This window comes from Numida meleagris, chromosome 26, assembly GCF_002078875.1.
Source record: "Numida meleagris isolate 19003 breed g44 Domestic line chromosome 26, NumMel1.0, whole genome shotgun sequence".
In the NCBI taxonomy this organism is placed as follows: domain Eukaryota; kingdom Metazoa; phylum Chordata; class Aves; order Galliformes; family Numididae; genus Numida; species Numida meleagris.
This window is the reverse complement of record NC_034434.1, coordinates 3,716,005-3,726,879: the sequence shown is the minus strand read 5'-3', so window position 1 is coordinate 3,726,879 and position 10,875 is coordinate 3,716,005. Positions and strand designations below refer to the sequence as shown.

The following is a 10,875-nucleotide window of genomic DNA, read 5'->3' as shown; positions in this document are numbered from 1 at the left end:
GTGGGGTGCCATCCCAGTGGGGTCCCAGTGGGGATGAGGAGCTTCCCACAATGCACTGGGGTGACCCCGAGGCCGGCCAAGGTGTGGGGCAGAGGTGGGTGGGATGCAGGATGGGGGGATGCCATCTCCTGCCCGCCTCTGTCCCACGGGGGTGGCCGGCCAAGGTGTGGGGCGGGACCCCCACTGTGGGAACCACGTGTGAAGGGATGGAGTGGGGAAGGGGGTCCCCAGTGGGATCTATGGGGGTCTCCTGGGCGATATGTGGGGCGCACACGGATGGAGATGCATTGAGGTGCCCATGGGGTCTCCTCGGGGGACTTGGGGTCCCAGTGGGGCCCGAGAGTGTCCCCGTGGGTCTGGAGGCCTCCCCCATAGGAGGCACAGGGGATCCCCGTGGGGTGCTGGGGGTCCCCTAGTGTCATCGAGTCCCCAGAGGGGGTCCCCACGGGGTGTCCCTCCACGGAGGATCCCGAGGGCCCCGTGGGGGTCCCGTGAGGGTTCCGTGGGGCTGCGGGCTGTGGGTCACACCGTGGGGGTCCCATGGTGAGGGGGTCTGTGGGGGTCCCACAGTTGCGGGGCAGGCTCCGTGGTTCTGTGCACGTCCCCGTGGGGCCTGCGGGGCTCCCGGAGGTCTCTGTCTCCCCACGGGGTCTCTCTGTGCCCCCGCGGGTCTCTGCGTCCCCACGCGGGGTCTCTCTGCGTCCCCACGCTCCGCAGGGGGCAGCGGGGGGGCCCCGGTGCTGCGCGCTCCTCCCACCAGCAGAGGGCGGTAGAGCGGCGGAAGCGGAGCAGACGAGAGGGCGGCGCAGCGCGGCCGGAAGCGCTGTGTCACGTGGCGCCACCCGGAAGCGGCGGTAGGCGAGCGGCGATGAGCGGGGGCAGCGAGGCGGCGGCCGCTGCGGCTGAGGCCGAAGCCGGAGACGGTTTTGCTTCCGGTTCCGAGCGGCGGGTCCACATCATGGTGGAGTACTGGTGAGGGCCCCGCCGCCTCCGGGAGGGGCGGCGGCGGCGCTGGGAGAGGGCGGAGGAGCGCGGGGAGCTCCGGGCGGGATGTGGGGGCTCTGGGCTGGGGAAGGGGTTGCAGCTTTTGGGCTCGCTCCCGCCCGCAGCGAACCCTGCGGCTTCGGGGCCACCTACGAGGAGCTGGCGAGCGCCGTGCGGGAGGAATACCCCGACATCGAGATCGAGTCCCGCCTGGGGGGCACCGGTGAGCTCCGGGGCGGGGCTGAGGGGGTCCGCGGAGGGGCTCTGGATATTCCCGTGGGTGTATAAGGGCCCCCGGGGATCTTTGGGCCTTTCCCATGAGGAAAGGTGTGTGTTTGTGTCCCCTCCCTGGTGCTGCTTTGGGTCTCAGCCCCATCTGCTGGGAGGCGCTGGGACTGAGCCCGTTACGAGCTCGCATAGAGGCTGGGGGGGGGGGTTGTGCCTCACTCCCTGAGCGCTGGAGATGGCGAGGTGACCTCAGCCCCATATCTGTTCCCTTGGGGTGCAGAGGCCCCGGGACCCCCCCAGCCCCATCCTGCTGCAGGTGGTGGTTTGGCACGGTGGGGATGGGAGCGGGGGGGGGCACAGCTTATGGCTCCTTCTGTTTACAAGGCGCCTTTGAGATTGAAATCAACGGGCAGCTGGTCTTCTCCAAGCTGGAGAACGGAGGCTTTCCCTACGAGAAGGACGTGAGTACCCGGCCTGGTACTGGGATGGGGGCACAGTGGTGCATGGTGCAGGGCGGCCGAGAGCAACACGTGCCCCCCCCCCCCATCTCCACAGCTGATCGAAGCGATCCGCAGAGCCAGGAATGGGGAACCGCTGGAGAAGATCACCAACAGCCGCCCCCCCTGCATCATCTTGTAGCCCTGTGCCTGGTGGGGGTCTCCTGTCCCCTCAGCACCCCCTGGGCTTCGCTGCTCCCCGTTAACTTCCTGCACCCCTGGGGAGGTTGGGGGAACGCGGGAGCATAAGGAGGGGAGCTGCCATGGTGCTGGTGTCACCGGTCCGGCTCTGCCCATCCCCTGAGGCTACGTCCACCCCATGCGTGGGCTGCAACCGTGGCACTTTCCTGCCTGCTCCCCTCCTGCCCCTCCTTCCAGCAGTAGCACTGGGGGGGGGCTCTCGTTCTCAGCCCCTGGGGGGTTTGGGGCACTGCACAGCCCCGCTGCCCCCTGACCTGTGAGGCCAGTGAACGCCCAGCCCAACCCTGACCGTCAGAGGGGCCGCGGCGGCTTCAGAGCTCCCAAAGGTTAATGAAGAGGAACGCTGCTCGCCGTAAACTTGAGTGTGGTTCGTTAATGATTACAGCTTCTCTGATCACTGTTTAAACAGGTAGGAGGGCAGCGGGGACTGGCCGGCCATGGGAACCCCTGCTTGGCTCTGTCCCCACAGCCCCGGGGTTCATTTAACGGCCACGAGCTTCCCCCACTGCCCCATTCCCAGGCTCCTGGCTCTGGCCCTCCCCACGTAATGACTCTGCCCTTTGCCACGGGGCGGCTGAGCCCAGGGCAGTGTGGCCGAGCCGAGGTGGCCGTCCCCTATTTATTATGAACTGTCTGTAAGCCCCATGGCCCAGTGCTGAATAAAGGACGGAGGAAAACGTGGCTCCTGTGTCCCTGGAGATTGTAGTGGGGACAGGGGCAGGGACAGTGAGATTAGGTTGGCCCCTGGCTGCCCTGTCCTTGGCCACAGCCCAGTGAGATCAGGGCTTTCCCTCGATGCTGCGGTGACAGCAGCAGATGGAGGAGATGGGAGCAAACCACGCAGACAATCGGAGTAGAAAAAAAAAACAAACCATATACAATGATCAAATATACATCCAGGTGTGACACCATCAGCTTCACAGGAATCCAGCAGGAGCTCGGGCTGCCCGGTGTCCACCTGCTCAGTGCAAGTCAGTGTGTCCGGCGCGGGTGGGCGCCGGTGGGGAGGGGGCTGGGGGCACGGTGGTGGCAGAGGAGCCTTTGGGACAGCGGCAGCGTGGCACGGGTGTGTGGTGACGAGTTGCAGCACGATGGGGCTCCCAGTCCTGTGCTGGTCGGGGTGATGCTGCTTCCATCTTCCTCATCCCTCAGGGAACCATGTGGGGTTCAAGCATCCATCTCAGTGGGGTTTTTGGGCTCCTTTTGGGGGTCCTCTGTGCCCCCGCCATGCTGCTGCCCCGTCCCACAGAGCCCTGGGCTCTCCTGCAGCACAGGACACGCTGTGCAGAGGGGCCGGTCCCAGCCCCACATCCGCTGCCGGCCTCACGCCGGCCCTCCCCAAGCTGCCTCGGTGAAGGGGGGTCCATTGGCGGCCCTGCCCTACACAGCCACGTCCTCAGGCTCAGCCAAGCCCAGGTACTCGGGGTTCTCAGCTGCCGGCGTGGAGCTGGGGCCGCCCTCAGGGCCCCCGGCTTTGGGGGGCTCCTGGTTCCAGTAGTAGGGATTGTCGAAGGCCTGGCTGAAGGCGGTGGGGACCGGCAGCCCTGGGGGGGCCAGGTACTCGGGGTTCTCCACGGCGTGGCCGAATGGCCCCAGGAAGGGGTGCTTGGTGTCCTTGATGAGCCCGTTCTTGCCTTGGTGGCCCTTGGGTTTGTCTGGTGGCGATGGCGGTGCGCAGGGGTGCCGGGGGGGTGCTGGCCGCTCCCCAGCCTGATTCACATACTCTGCAGGGACAAGGGATGTGTCAGAGGCCAAGCAGGGTCCTTGACCCACTCCCCCCCGCCCTCCTCAAGGTCCCATATTGTCCTACCTGGCATAGTGGCATGGGGGGCTGGGGTAGCGAAGCCCTCAGGGTCCAAACCCTCGCTCTCATCTCCTGGCAGCGCAGTGGGGTCCTCGCTGTACCGCGTGGCTGGGGGGCTTGGCAGGGCTCCCTTGGCCCCAGCATCCACCTCCAGAGCCTCCGGCACAGGGCACTCTGGCCCCTCCACCAGGCTCTGCGGTGAGAAGGGGAAGGCGGCCGAGTCCTCGCCCTCTGTCATGTCAGCTGGGGTCTCTGCCGTGCTCTGAGGGGGCAAGAGGGCATGGAGCTGGGCATGGTGCCGTGAGGTTGCTCGGGGTCCATGGGGTCTCCAGATCGCATTAGGGACTTCGAACCCCGCAGCACCACACTGCCCCAAGCCCCTCTGCTGGCCCGTACCCGCGTGGAGGAGATGCGGCTGCGGTAGGCGGTGGAGGTCTCAGCGCTGAAGAAGCCCTGGTGAGGGACCAGGTACTCCTCGGCGTCCACCAGGTCGTCCATGTCCTCCTCCTCCAGCAGCGCCCGGTAGAAGGTGCTGTCCATGGAGCTGGGCAGCCCGATCATGTCGTTCTGAGGGCGAGGAGGGGCTGTCAGTGCCTGCCGGGGCACTGCTGAGGGCAAGACCCCCGGGACCCCCTACCTGGATGACCACGAAGCGCTGAGGGTCGCGGGCCATGCGGGAGAACTCGGTGACCAGCTCACGGAACTTGGGCCGGCACTCAGAGTCGATCATCCAGCCTGGGGCGGAGCCGAAAGCCGTGAGGGCGGCGGTGGGGTCCTGGCCCCCGTGTCCCCATGTCCCCCCACTCACATTTCACCATGATCATGTAGACGTCGATGGTGCAGATAGGCGGCTGCGGCAGCCGCTCGCCTTTCTCCAGCAGGTCGGGGATCTCTCGCGCCGGGATTCCATCGTACGGTTTCGCCCCGAAGGTCATCAGCTCCCACACGGTGACACCTGGGGACACGGGGACGAGGGGTGAGCGTTGCCCTGGGACCCCCTGCCCCACCACAGCCAGCACGGGGACGCACCGTAGCTCCAGACATCGCTCTGGTGGGTGAAGCGCCGGCGCAGGATGGACTCCAGTGCCATCCACTTGATGGGGACCTGCGTGGATGGAGGGGTGAGCGGGACCCTCCGGGGCCACCGCGCTCCCTGTCACCCCGTCCCCACGTCCCACCTTGCCCCCATCGGCGTGGTACTCGGTCTCGTCGATATCAAGCAGCCGTGCCAGCCCGAAGTCGGTGATTTTGACGTGGTTGGGGCTCTTGACCAGGACGTTGCGAGCAGCCAGGTCGCGGTGCACCAGCCGCACCTCCTCCAGGTAGCTCATCCCCTGGGCGGCAGGTGTCAAGCCCTGCAGCCCCAAACCCTCCCCCAACCCCCCGCACCTCCTGGCAGCCCCTGGTCCTACCTTGGCGATCTGCACACACCAATTGAGCAGGTCCTGGGAGCCGATGCGGTCCTTGTTCTCCCGCACGTAGTCCAGCAGGCAGCCGTAGGGCATCAGCTGCGTCACCAGCTGCACCGTGGAGGTCAGGCAGATGCCCAGCAGCCGTGACACGTAGGGGCTGCCCACCCCAGCCATCACGTAGGCTTCCTGCGGGCAGCACGGATGGGTGGTCAGGTTGGCACCGACTCCCCAGCCCCGTGCCCGCCTCCGCCGCACTCACGTCCAGGATCTCCTTGTTGGCTTTGGGCGATGTGTTCTCCCGCAACACTTTGATGGCCACCGGGATCTTCACGCTCTCCCCGTCGGGGATCCAGATGCCCTATGGGGGGGGTCGGTGAGCGAGGAGGACACAGATGGTGCCATCCCACCGGCGGTGCGTCCCACCCCTCACCTTATAGACAGTGCCAAAAGCACCGGAGCCCAAAACCTTCACTTTTTTCAGCTCCGTCTCCTTGAGGATGCGCATCTGCGCTTGGTTGGGGAGGGCCCCGCTGGGCGTCAGCGGCTCCACCAGCTGTGAGGGACAGGTGAGTGAGGGGGGGGGGGGACAATGCTCTGAGCCCTCCCCCCGGGATCGTCCCGCATCCCAACCTCGGTCTCCTGCAGCAGCCGCCGCATGGTGTGCTTCCTCTCCTGCTGCCGCCGGCGCTTGACGCAGACAACGGTGATGAGCAGAAGGACGACGACCAGCAGAGCCCCCACCACGCCGGCGATGATGGACGTCACCTGGCTGCAGGATGGGAGGTGATGAGGGACGTGGGGATGGGTTCACCCCTCTAGAGCCCCCCCATGGGGTGGGGGTACCCGTGGTGGTACCTTGGCTTCTGGTCCACGGGACAGCCGTCCTCATCCCGGATGGTGCACCTGATGGGACACGGGGTGGGTGAGCGGCCCCGCAGCCCCCCCCACACCTGGCCATGGTGTGCACTCACGAGTGGGTGCAGTTGGTGGGGCAGAGCTGGCAGACCCCCTCCTCGTCCGGGTACTTCCAGATGGGCACGAAGGAGGCGTCCACCTTCACCCCGCTGGGGCAGCGCCGCACACACTGCTGCCCGTCCTTGTAGTGCGCGCATGCCACGCACTGATCCGCGTCCTGCAGGGTGGGGGACATAGGGGTGGGGGGGTGAGGGACCTGGCAGCAGTGCCACCCCCATGCTGGTGTCCCCATGTCCCTGCGCTCACCGATCCGAAGCAGGTCTCGGTGCCGTTCTGTGGCTGGCACTCGGGGTGGCAGGGCAGGCAGCGCGTGCCGTTGGCGTGCTCCCGGATGGCGCTGCGGGGCAGTGGGAGCGGGATGGGGTTGGGATCGGTGTGGGGCAGTGTCCCATTACCCCCCACGGGGCTCAGCCCATCCCCACGCTCACCCATCCAGCAGGTTGCAGGAGGCCACGCACTCCTGGCCACGCAGGAAGCGCTCGCAGGAGACGCATTGCGTGGGGCCGGGCCCCCAGCAGTGCCCGTGGGCACAGAGGTGGAAGCACACCAGCCCCTCGCTCTCTGCAGGGGGGGAGGTCGAACACACTGTTACCCCCCCACCCCCAGCCTGGCCCTAAGGGGCCGTGAGCAGGGCTGGGGGTGGGGCTGGGGGGTCCTCACCGCACTGCTCGGGGGATTTGTTGTGGGTCTGGAAGAGGCGCTGGCGGGGGTGGCGGAAGATGCTGTCCCAGGGCACCTTCTGGAGGAAGCAGAGCTGGGGGTTGTGGTGGATGAGCACCATCCCGCTGCTGATCTCCTGCAGGGCACGGAGCCCCAGCGCCCGCACCGCCAGGTCCCGCAGCGTCAGCGAGTAGGCACCGCTGCCGAGACACAGCCAGGTGAGCACCCACGTCACTCCCCGTGTCACCCCCACCCCGTGCCACCCCCCCTGGGTCCTCGTCCCCGCTCACTTGTGCAGCACACGGCCGCGGATGATGCGCAGGTTCTGGAAGACGCCCAGGTCCTCCAGGCCAGGTGGCCAGGCAGCAATGTACAGGTACCCTGGGGGGGGTTAAGGGGGGGAACACAGTGTCACCACCGCTCGCTTTATGCCCCCGTCTCGGGGACATGTCCCCATCCCCACGCGCTCACCCGTCAGCTCCTCCAGGCTCTCGAAGATTGATAGCAGTTGGGGGTCCAGGGGTGCTGTGTTGGTGCTTGGGTCCCTGTGGGAGATGAGAAGGGGGGGCCGGGTTGGTGGGGCCACGGGGGGGTCCCAATGGTTCCCCCTGGGATAGGGGGGGTGCAGTGCTTACCCAGCAAAGGTCTCGGGCAGGAAGGCCAGGCTGCCAAAGATCTTGGTGCAGCCAGCGAAGTGCCGGATGTTGGAGGCGTTGACAGCACGGACACCCTTGAGGAAATCCACCCCCAGCCCGTAGCACACTGGGGGGGCGTGGGGGGGGGCAGAGAGGGGGTGGTAGATTCACCAGGACCCCCCCAAAGTGCCGCCTGCCTGTCAGTATGCTGCAGAACCCCCAGGGCACAGCAGCCCCTTTCCCCCACTGGAGTCCCAAGGGGCTCTCCAGAGCCGCCCCAGCACTGCAGAGCTTCTCAGTGAGTAGCAGCCCCCCAGGGGTGCCCCAGAGCCCCCCCAGCCGCACAGCTGAGACCCCCCCCCACGTGCTCACCCTCGGGGCAGGGCTTGCTGCACTTCTCGCACTTCTGCACGTTGTTGACTGTCACCTCCTGACTGTTCTGGGGGCAGACGAGGGTGCAGGAGCCCACCTCTGTTGCAAGGTAGTTATCTGGGGGGGAAGGGAGGGGACAGGATGCTCAGAGCTGGGTAAGGAGGCACTCAGATCCCCCCCCCCACCCCCCCTGCACTCACAGGGGCACTGGCTGACACAGCTGGCACCGAAGGTGTAGCGCCCATCGCGGTTGGGCACCGACTCGAAGGTGTCGGAGTTGTAGATGACGAGGGGGGGGCAGTGCAGCTCGCAGATCCCGCTCCGGTTGAAGTTCAGACAGGCCTGAGGGGGGGGGCTCTGGCCGTCAGCCCCTGTGTCTGGGGGAGTCCCCTGCCCACCCCCCATCCCGTGCCCACCAGGCAGTCGGAGTGCTTGGGGCCGGTGCAGCCCGCGGCGCACTGCTCGTGGCAGCAGTCTGTCGGCTTCGTGCCCTTGCAGCGTGGACACCCGTGGCAGATGCTGTTGGTCACTGGGGGGGAGAAAAGGGGGGCACAATGGGACAGGGACCCCACCCCTAGGATCTGTGGGGTAGGTGGCATCCCGAAGGTCTATGGGGAAAGGCTTCTGGAGGTCTCTGGAGCACGGGTTTGTTAACGAGGGGGGGTTCTGCAGCATGGTGATTAGTGGGGGCAATGGAGGGCCCCAGGGCAGGGATCTGGGTGCTACGTGGGGTGAATGGAGCAGGGATAGGGGAGTACCCAAGGGTTTGGGGGGTTCCTATGGGGTGAGGGCTCCAAGCAGCCCCATACTCACGGGTCTGGCAGTCCTGCGGGCTCTCGCCCCAGCAGTGCCCCTCGGCACACAGCGCCCGGCAGTCGGGACCTGCAAGGGGACAGATGGCATCAGTAGGGAGCTGGGGGGGCTGGCACCCCTCAACCCAACCAGCTCTGAGCCCCCCTGTGCCTCCCTCCCCAGCCCTTGGGCCGCTCACAGGTGCGGCTGCGGGTGCTCTCCACGCGGGTCTCGCCGCGCAGCTCGTTGTGCCGGTGGAAGATGTCAGTCCAGAGAATGGTCTCCTGGAAGCAGAGCTGGGGGTTCCCCTCGATGTGCACCCCCCCCTTCAGGATCTCTGCACGGGAGGATGAGCGCTGCCATCAGCATGGGGGGACGGCGCCGTGGGGACACCCAGCCCCACAGCGGGACCTGGAGTCCCCACCCAGTGACCAAAAAGGGGCTGCAGAAAATCTGGGGAGGGGCTCTACCGGGGGCATAGGGATAGGCCAGGGGGGAATGGTTTTAAGGTAAAAGAGGGGAGATTTAGGTTAGACGTCAGGAAGAAATTCATTGCTATGAGGGCACAGAGCAGCTGTGGGGACCCCATCCCTGGGGGTGCTCAGGGCCAGGCCAGGGGCAGTGGGCACTGGGCTATGGGAAGGGTCCCTGTGGCAGGGGCTGGGGATGGGTGGGCTTCGGGGTCTTCCACCCCCAATTGTGCAGTGATGCAATGATCTTTAGGGTCCTTTCCAACCCAAGCCACGTGGCGATTCTATGCCCAGCCCTACTCATGGACCTGCAGCCCCCACGCAGGGACCTGCTGCCCATGTCCGTCTGTCCGTCCCCCCCCCGTTGCCCCCCACCTGTGAGCTGCCGCATGCCGAGCTGCCGCAGCCCCACGTTGCCCAGCACGGCCAACGCGTAGCGCTCCTGGAAGAGCTGCGTCCCACGGATGATGCGCAGCCCCTGCAGCCCCACGGCGCTCACGTGGTTCTCGGCGATCAACACGTAGCCCTGCACCTCCTTGATGTCCTGCGGGGGGGGGGGGGGGCACGGCGGTGAGACCCTTGCGGTGCTCCCAGGGCCCCCATCCCGGTGCCACGTGTCCCCGAATCCTCGCACCTGGAGGAAGGCGGTGTCGGCGCCGGGGGGCAGGTAGGTGAGCTCCAGGTTGCCCTGCACCACCTGGCAGCCCTGGTAGAGGTGCCGCAGGGTCTCGTAGTGGCTCTCGGGGCTGGAGGGCTGCAGCAGCTTCATGTCGGTGCCGGTGCACACTGCGGGGACGGACGGGGAGGGAGGCGGTGGGGGGGGGTGGAGGTCAGCCGGGGCCGGCCGTGCCCTCGCCCCCGCGGGATCCGGCCGCAGGAAATGCTGCGGATGCGGCTGCCGACGGTTATCTGCTCCCAAAAACTTCCGATGGGCTTCCTGCGCGGCCCCCGCATGCGGCGTGGGGACGGGGGACGCGGGATGCGCGGGGATGGGGGCCCCCAAGCTCCCACCGCCACACCACCCCCCTCACCCCCCCCGTCGGCGTCCAGCCTCGACCCCCACCGCGTGCCCACGTCCAGCTCTGGGTGGGCGCCAGGGGCTGGATGCCGCCGCGGCCCCACAGCCCGCACCGAGCGCAGCCCGGGGGGCCCCGAGCGGGGCGGGGGCCGCGGAGCAGGAATGCTCTGCCCACGCCGCCGGGGGGGAGCGCCCAGACAAGACGCGATTGTTGAGCGGCGACGGCCGCCGCGCACAGCCCCGGATGGCCGCGTCCCATGGCCGCCGCGCTCCGTCCCCCCGTGCGTGGCGGTGGGTCCCGGGGAGGGGGGGAGAGGAGAGGGGGGCCGTGTGCGGTGAGTCACGGCGGTGGAGTGGCACGGCTCGGCCGCAGCGTCCCGCCGGGAACCGCCTTTTCAGGTCGGGCGTGTTTGGGGAGCGAGCGGGGTGACGCAGGCACGGCCCAGCCCCGGCACGCCCGCGGCCCCCGGCGCCCCACGGCCACGCGGGACGGCCCCCCCGGCCCCGCTGAGAGCTTTGGGGTCTGGGTCCCACCCAAAGACCCCCGAGACCCCCGCGCCCCATGTGCCCCCTGTGCCTCCCCTTGAGCGGGGTCACCGTGTTGTCCCCATTGTCCCCTCTCACCTAATGGGGTGGGGGCCACGGTCGCCCCCAACATTGACCCCACGGCTCCACCATCACCACCCCGTTAGGGGACAGGGGGCACTGAGGCAGGGGTTGGGCACGCTCTGCTCTGCCCTCTGTGCAGGGGGGGGCCGCGCGGCGGCTGAGTGACAGCCCCCGGTGCCGGCAGCTGCCACGAGGCCCTGGGACAACCCGGGCTGCAG

General features: G+C 67.7%; 2 protein-coding genes across 2 annotated transcripts in view; one reads left to right on the top strand and one right to left on the bottom strand.

Annotated features, from left to right (window-relative positions):
* On the top strand, positions 51–2,591 carry MIEN1 (migration and invasion enhancer 1). The gene is made up of 5 exons (XM_021377639.1): positions 51–81; positions 549–972; positions 1,110–1,207; positions 1,597–1,673; positions 1,768–2,591. The coding sequence occupies exons 1-5, from the start codon at positions 51–53 to the stop codon at positions 1,849–1,851; spliced, it is 714 nt and encodes a 237-aa protein (XP_021233314.1). The 3' UTR covers positions 1,852–2,591.
* Positions 2,765–10,875, bottom strand: part of ERBB2 (erb-b2 receptor tyrosine kinase 2) — a 9,538-nt gene continuing 1,427 nt past the window's right edge. The window contains exons 2-27 of the mRNA XM_021378131.1: positions 9,665–9,816; positions 9,406–9,574; positions 8,760–8,897; positions 8,582–8,650; positions 8,185–8,297; positions 7,969–8,110; positions 7,769–7,885; positions 7,397–7,523; positions 7,233–7,306; positions 7,052–7,142; positions 6,762–6,961; positions 6,530–6,662; positions 6,348–6,438; positions 6,098–6,258; positions 5,982–6,029; positions 5,757–5,895; positions 5,557–5,679; positions 5,386–5,484; positions 5,127–5,312; positions 4,893–5,048; positions 4,744–4,819; positions 4,523–4,669; positions 4,352–4,449; positions 4,111–4,281; positions 3,721–3,976; positions 2,765–3,634 (exon numbers count right to left, since the gene is read on the bottom strand). Of these exons, the coding sequence (XP_021233806.1) occupies positions 3,291–3,634; positions 3,721–3,976; positions 4,111–4,281; positions 4,352–4,449; positions 4,523–4,669; positions 4,744–4,819; positions 4,893–5,048; positions 5,127–5,312; positions 5,386–5,484; positions 5,557–5,679; positions 5,757–5,895; positions 5,982–6,029; positions 6,098–6,258; positions 6,348–6,438; positions 6,530–6,662; positions 6,762–6,961; positions 7,052–7,142; positions 7,233–7,306; positions 7,397–7,523; positions 7,769–7,885; positions 7,969–8,110; positions 8,185–8,297; positions 8,582–8,650; positions 8,760–8,897; positions 9,406–9,574; positions 9,665–9,816 (3,620 nt within the window). The 3' untranslated portion in view covers positions 2,765–3,290. The remainder of the gene's footprint in view (positions 3,635–3,720; positions 3,977–4,110; positions 4,282–4,351; positions 4,450–4,522; positions 4,670–4,743; positions 4,820–4,892; positions 5,049–5,126; positions 5,313–5,385; positions 5,485–5,556; positions 5,680–5,756; positions 5,896–5,981; positions 6,030–6,097; positions 6,259–6,347; positions 6,439–6,529; positions 6,663–6,761; positions 6,962–7,051; positions 7,143–7,232; positions 7,307–7,396; positions 7,524–7,768; positions 7,886–7,968; positions 8,111–8,184; positions 8,298–8,581; positions 8,651–8,759; positions 8,898–9,405; positions 9,575–9,664; positions 9,817–10,875) is intronic.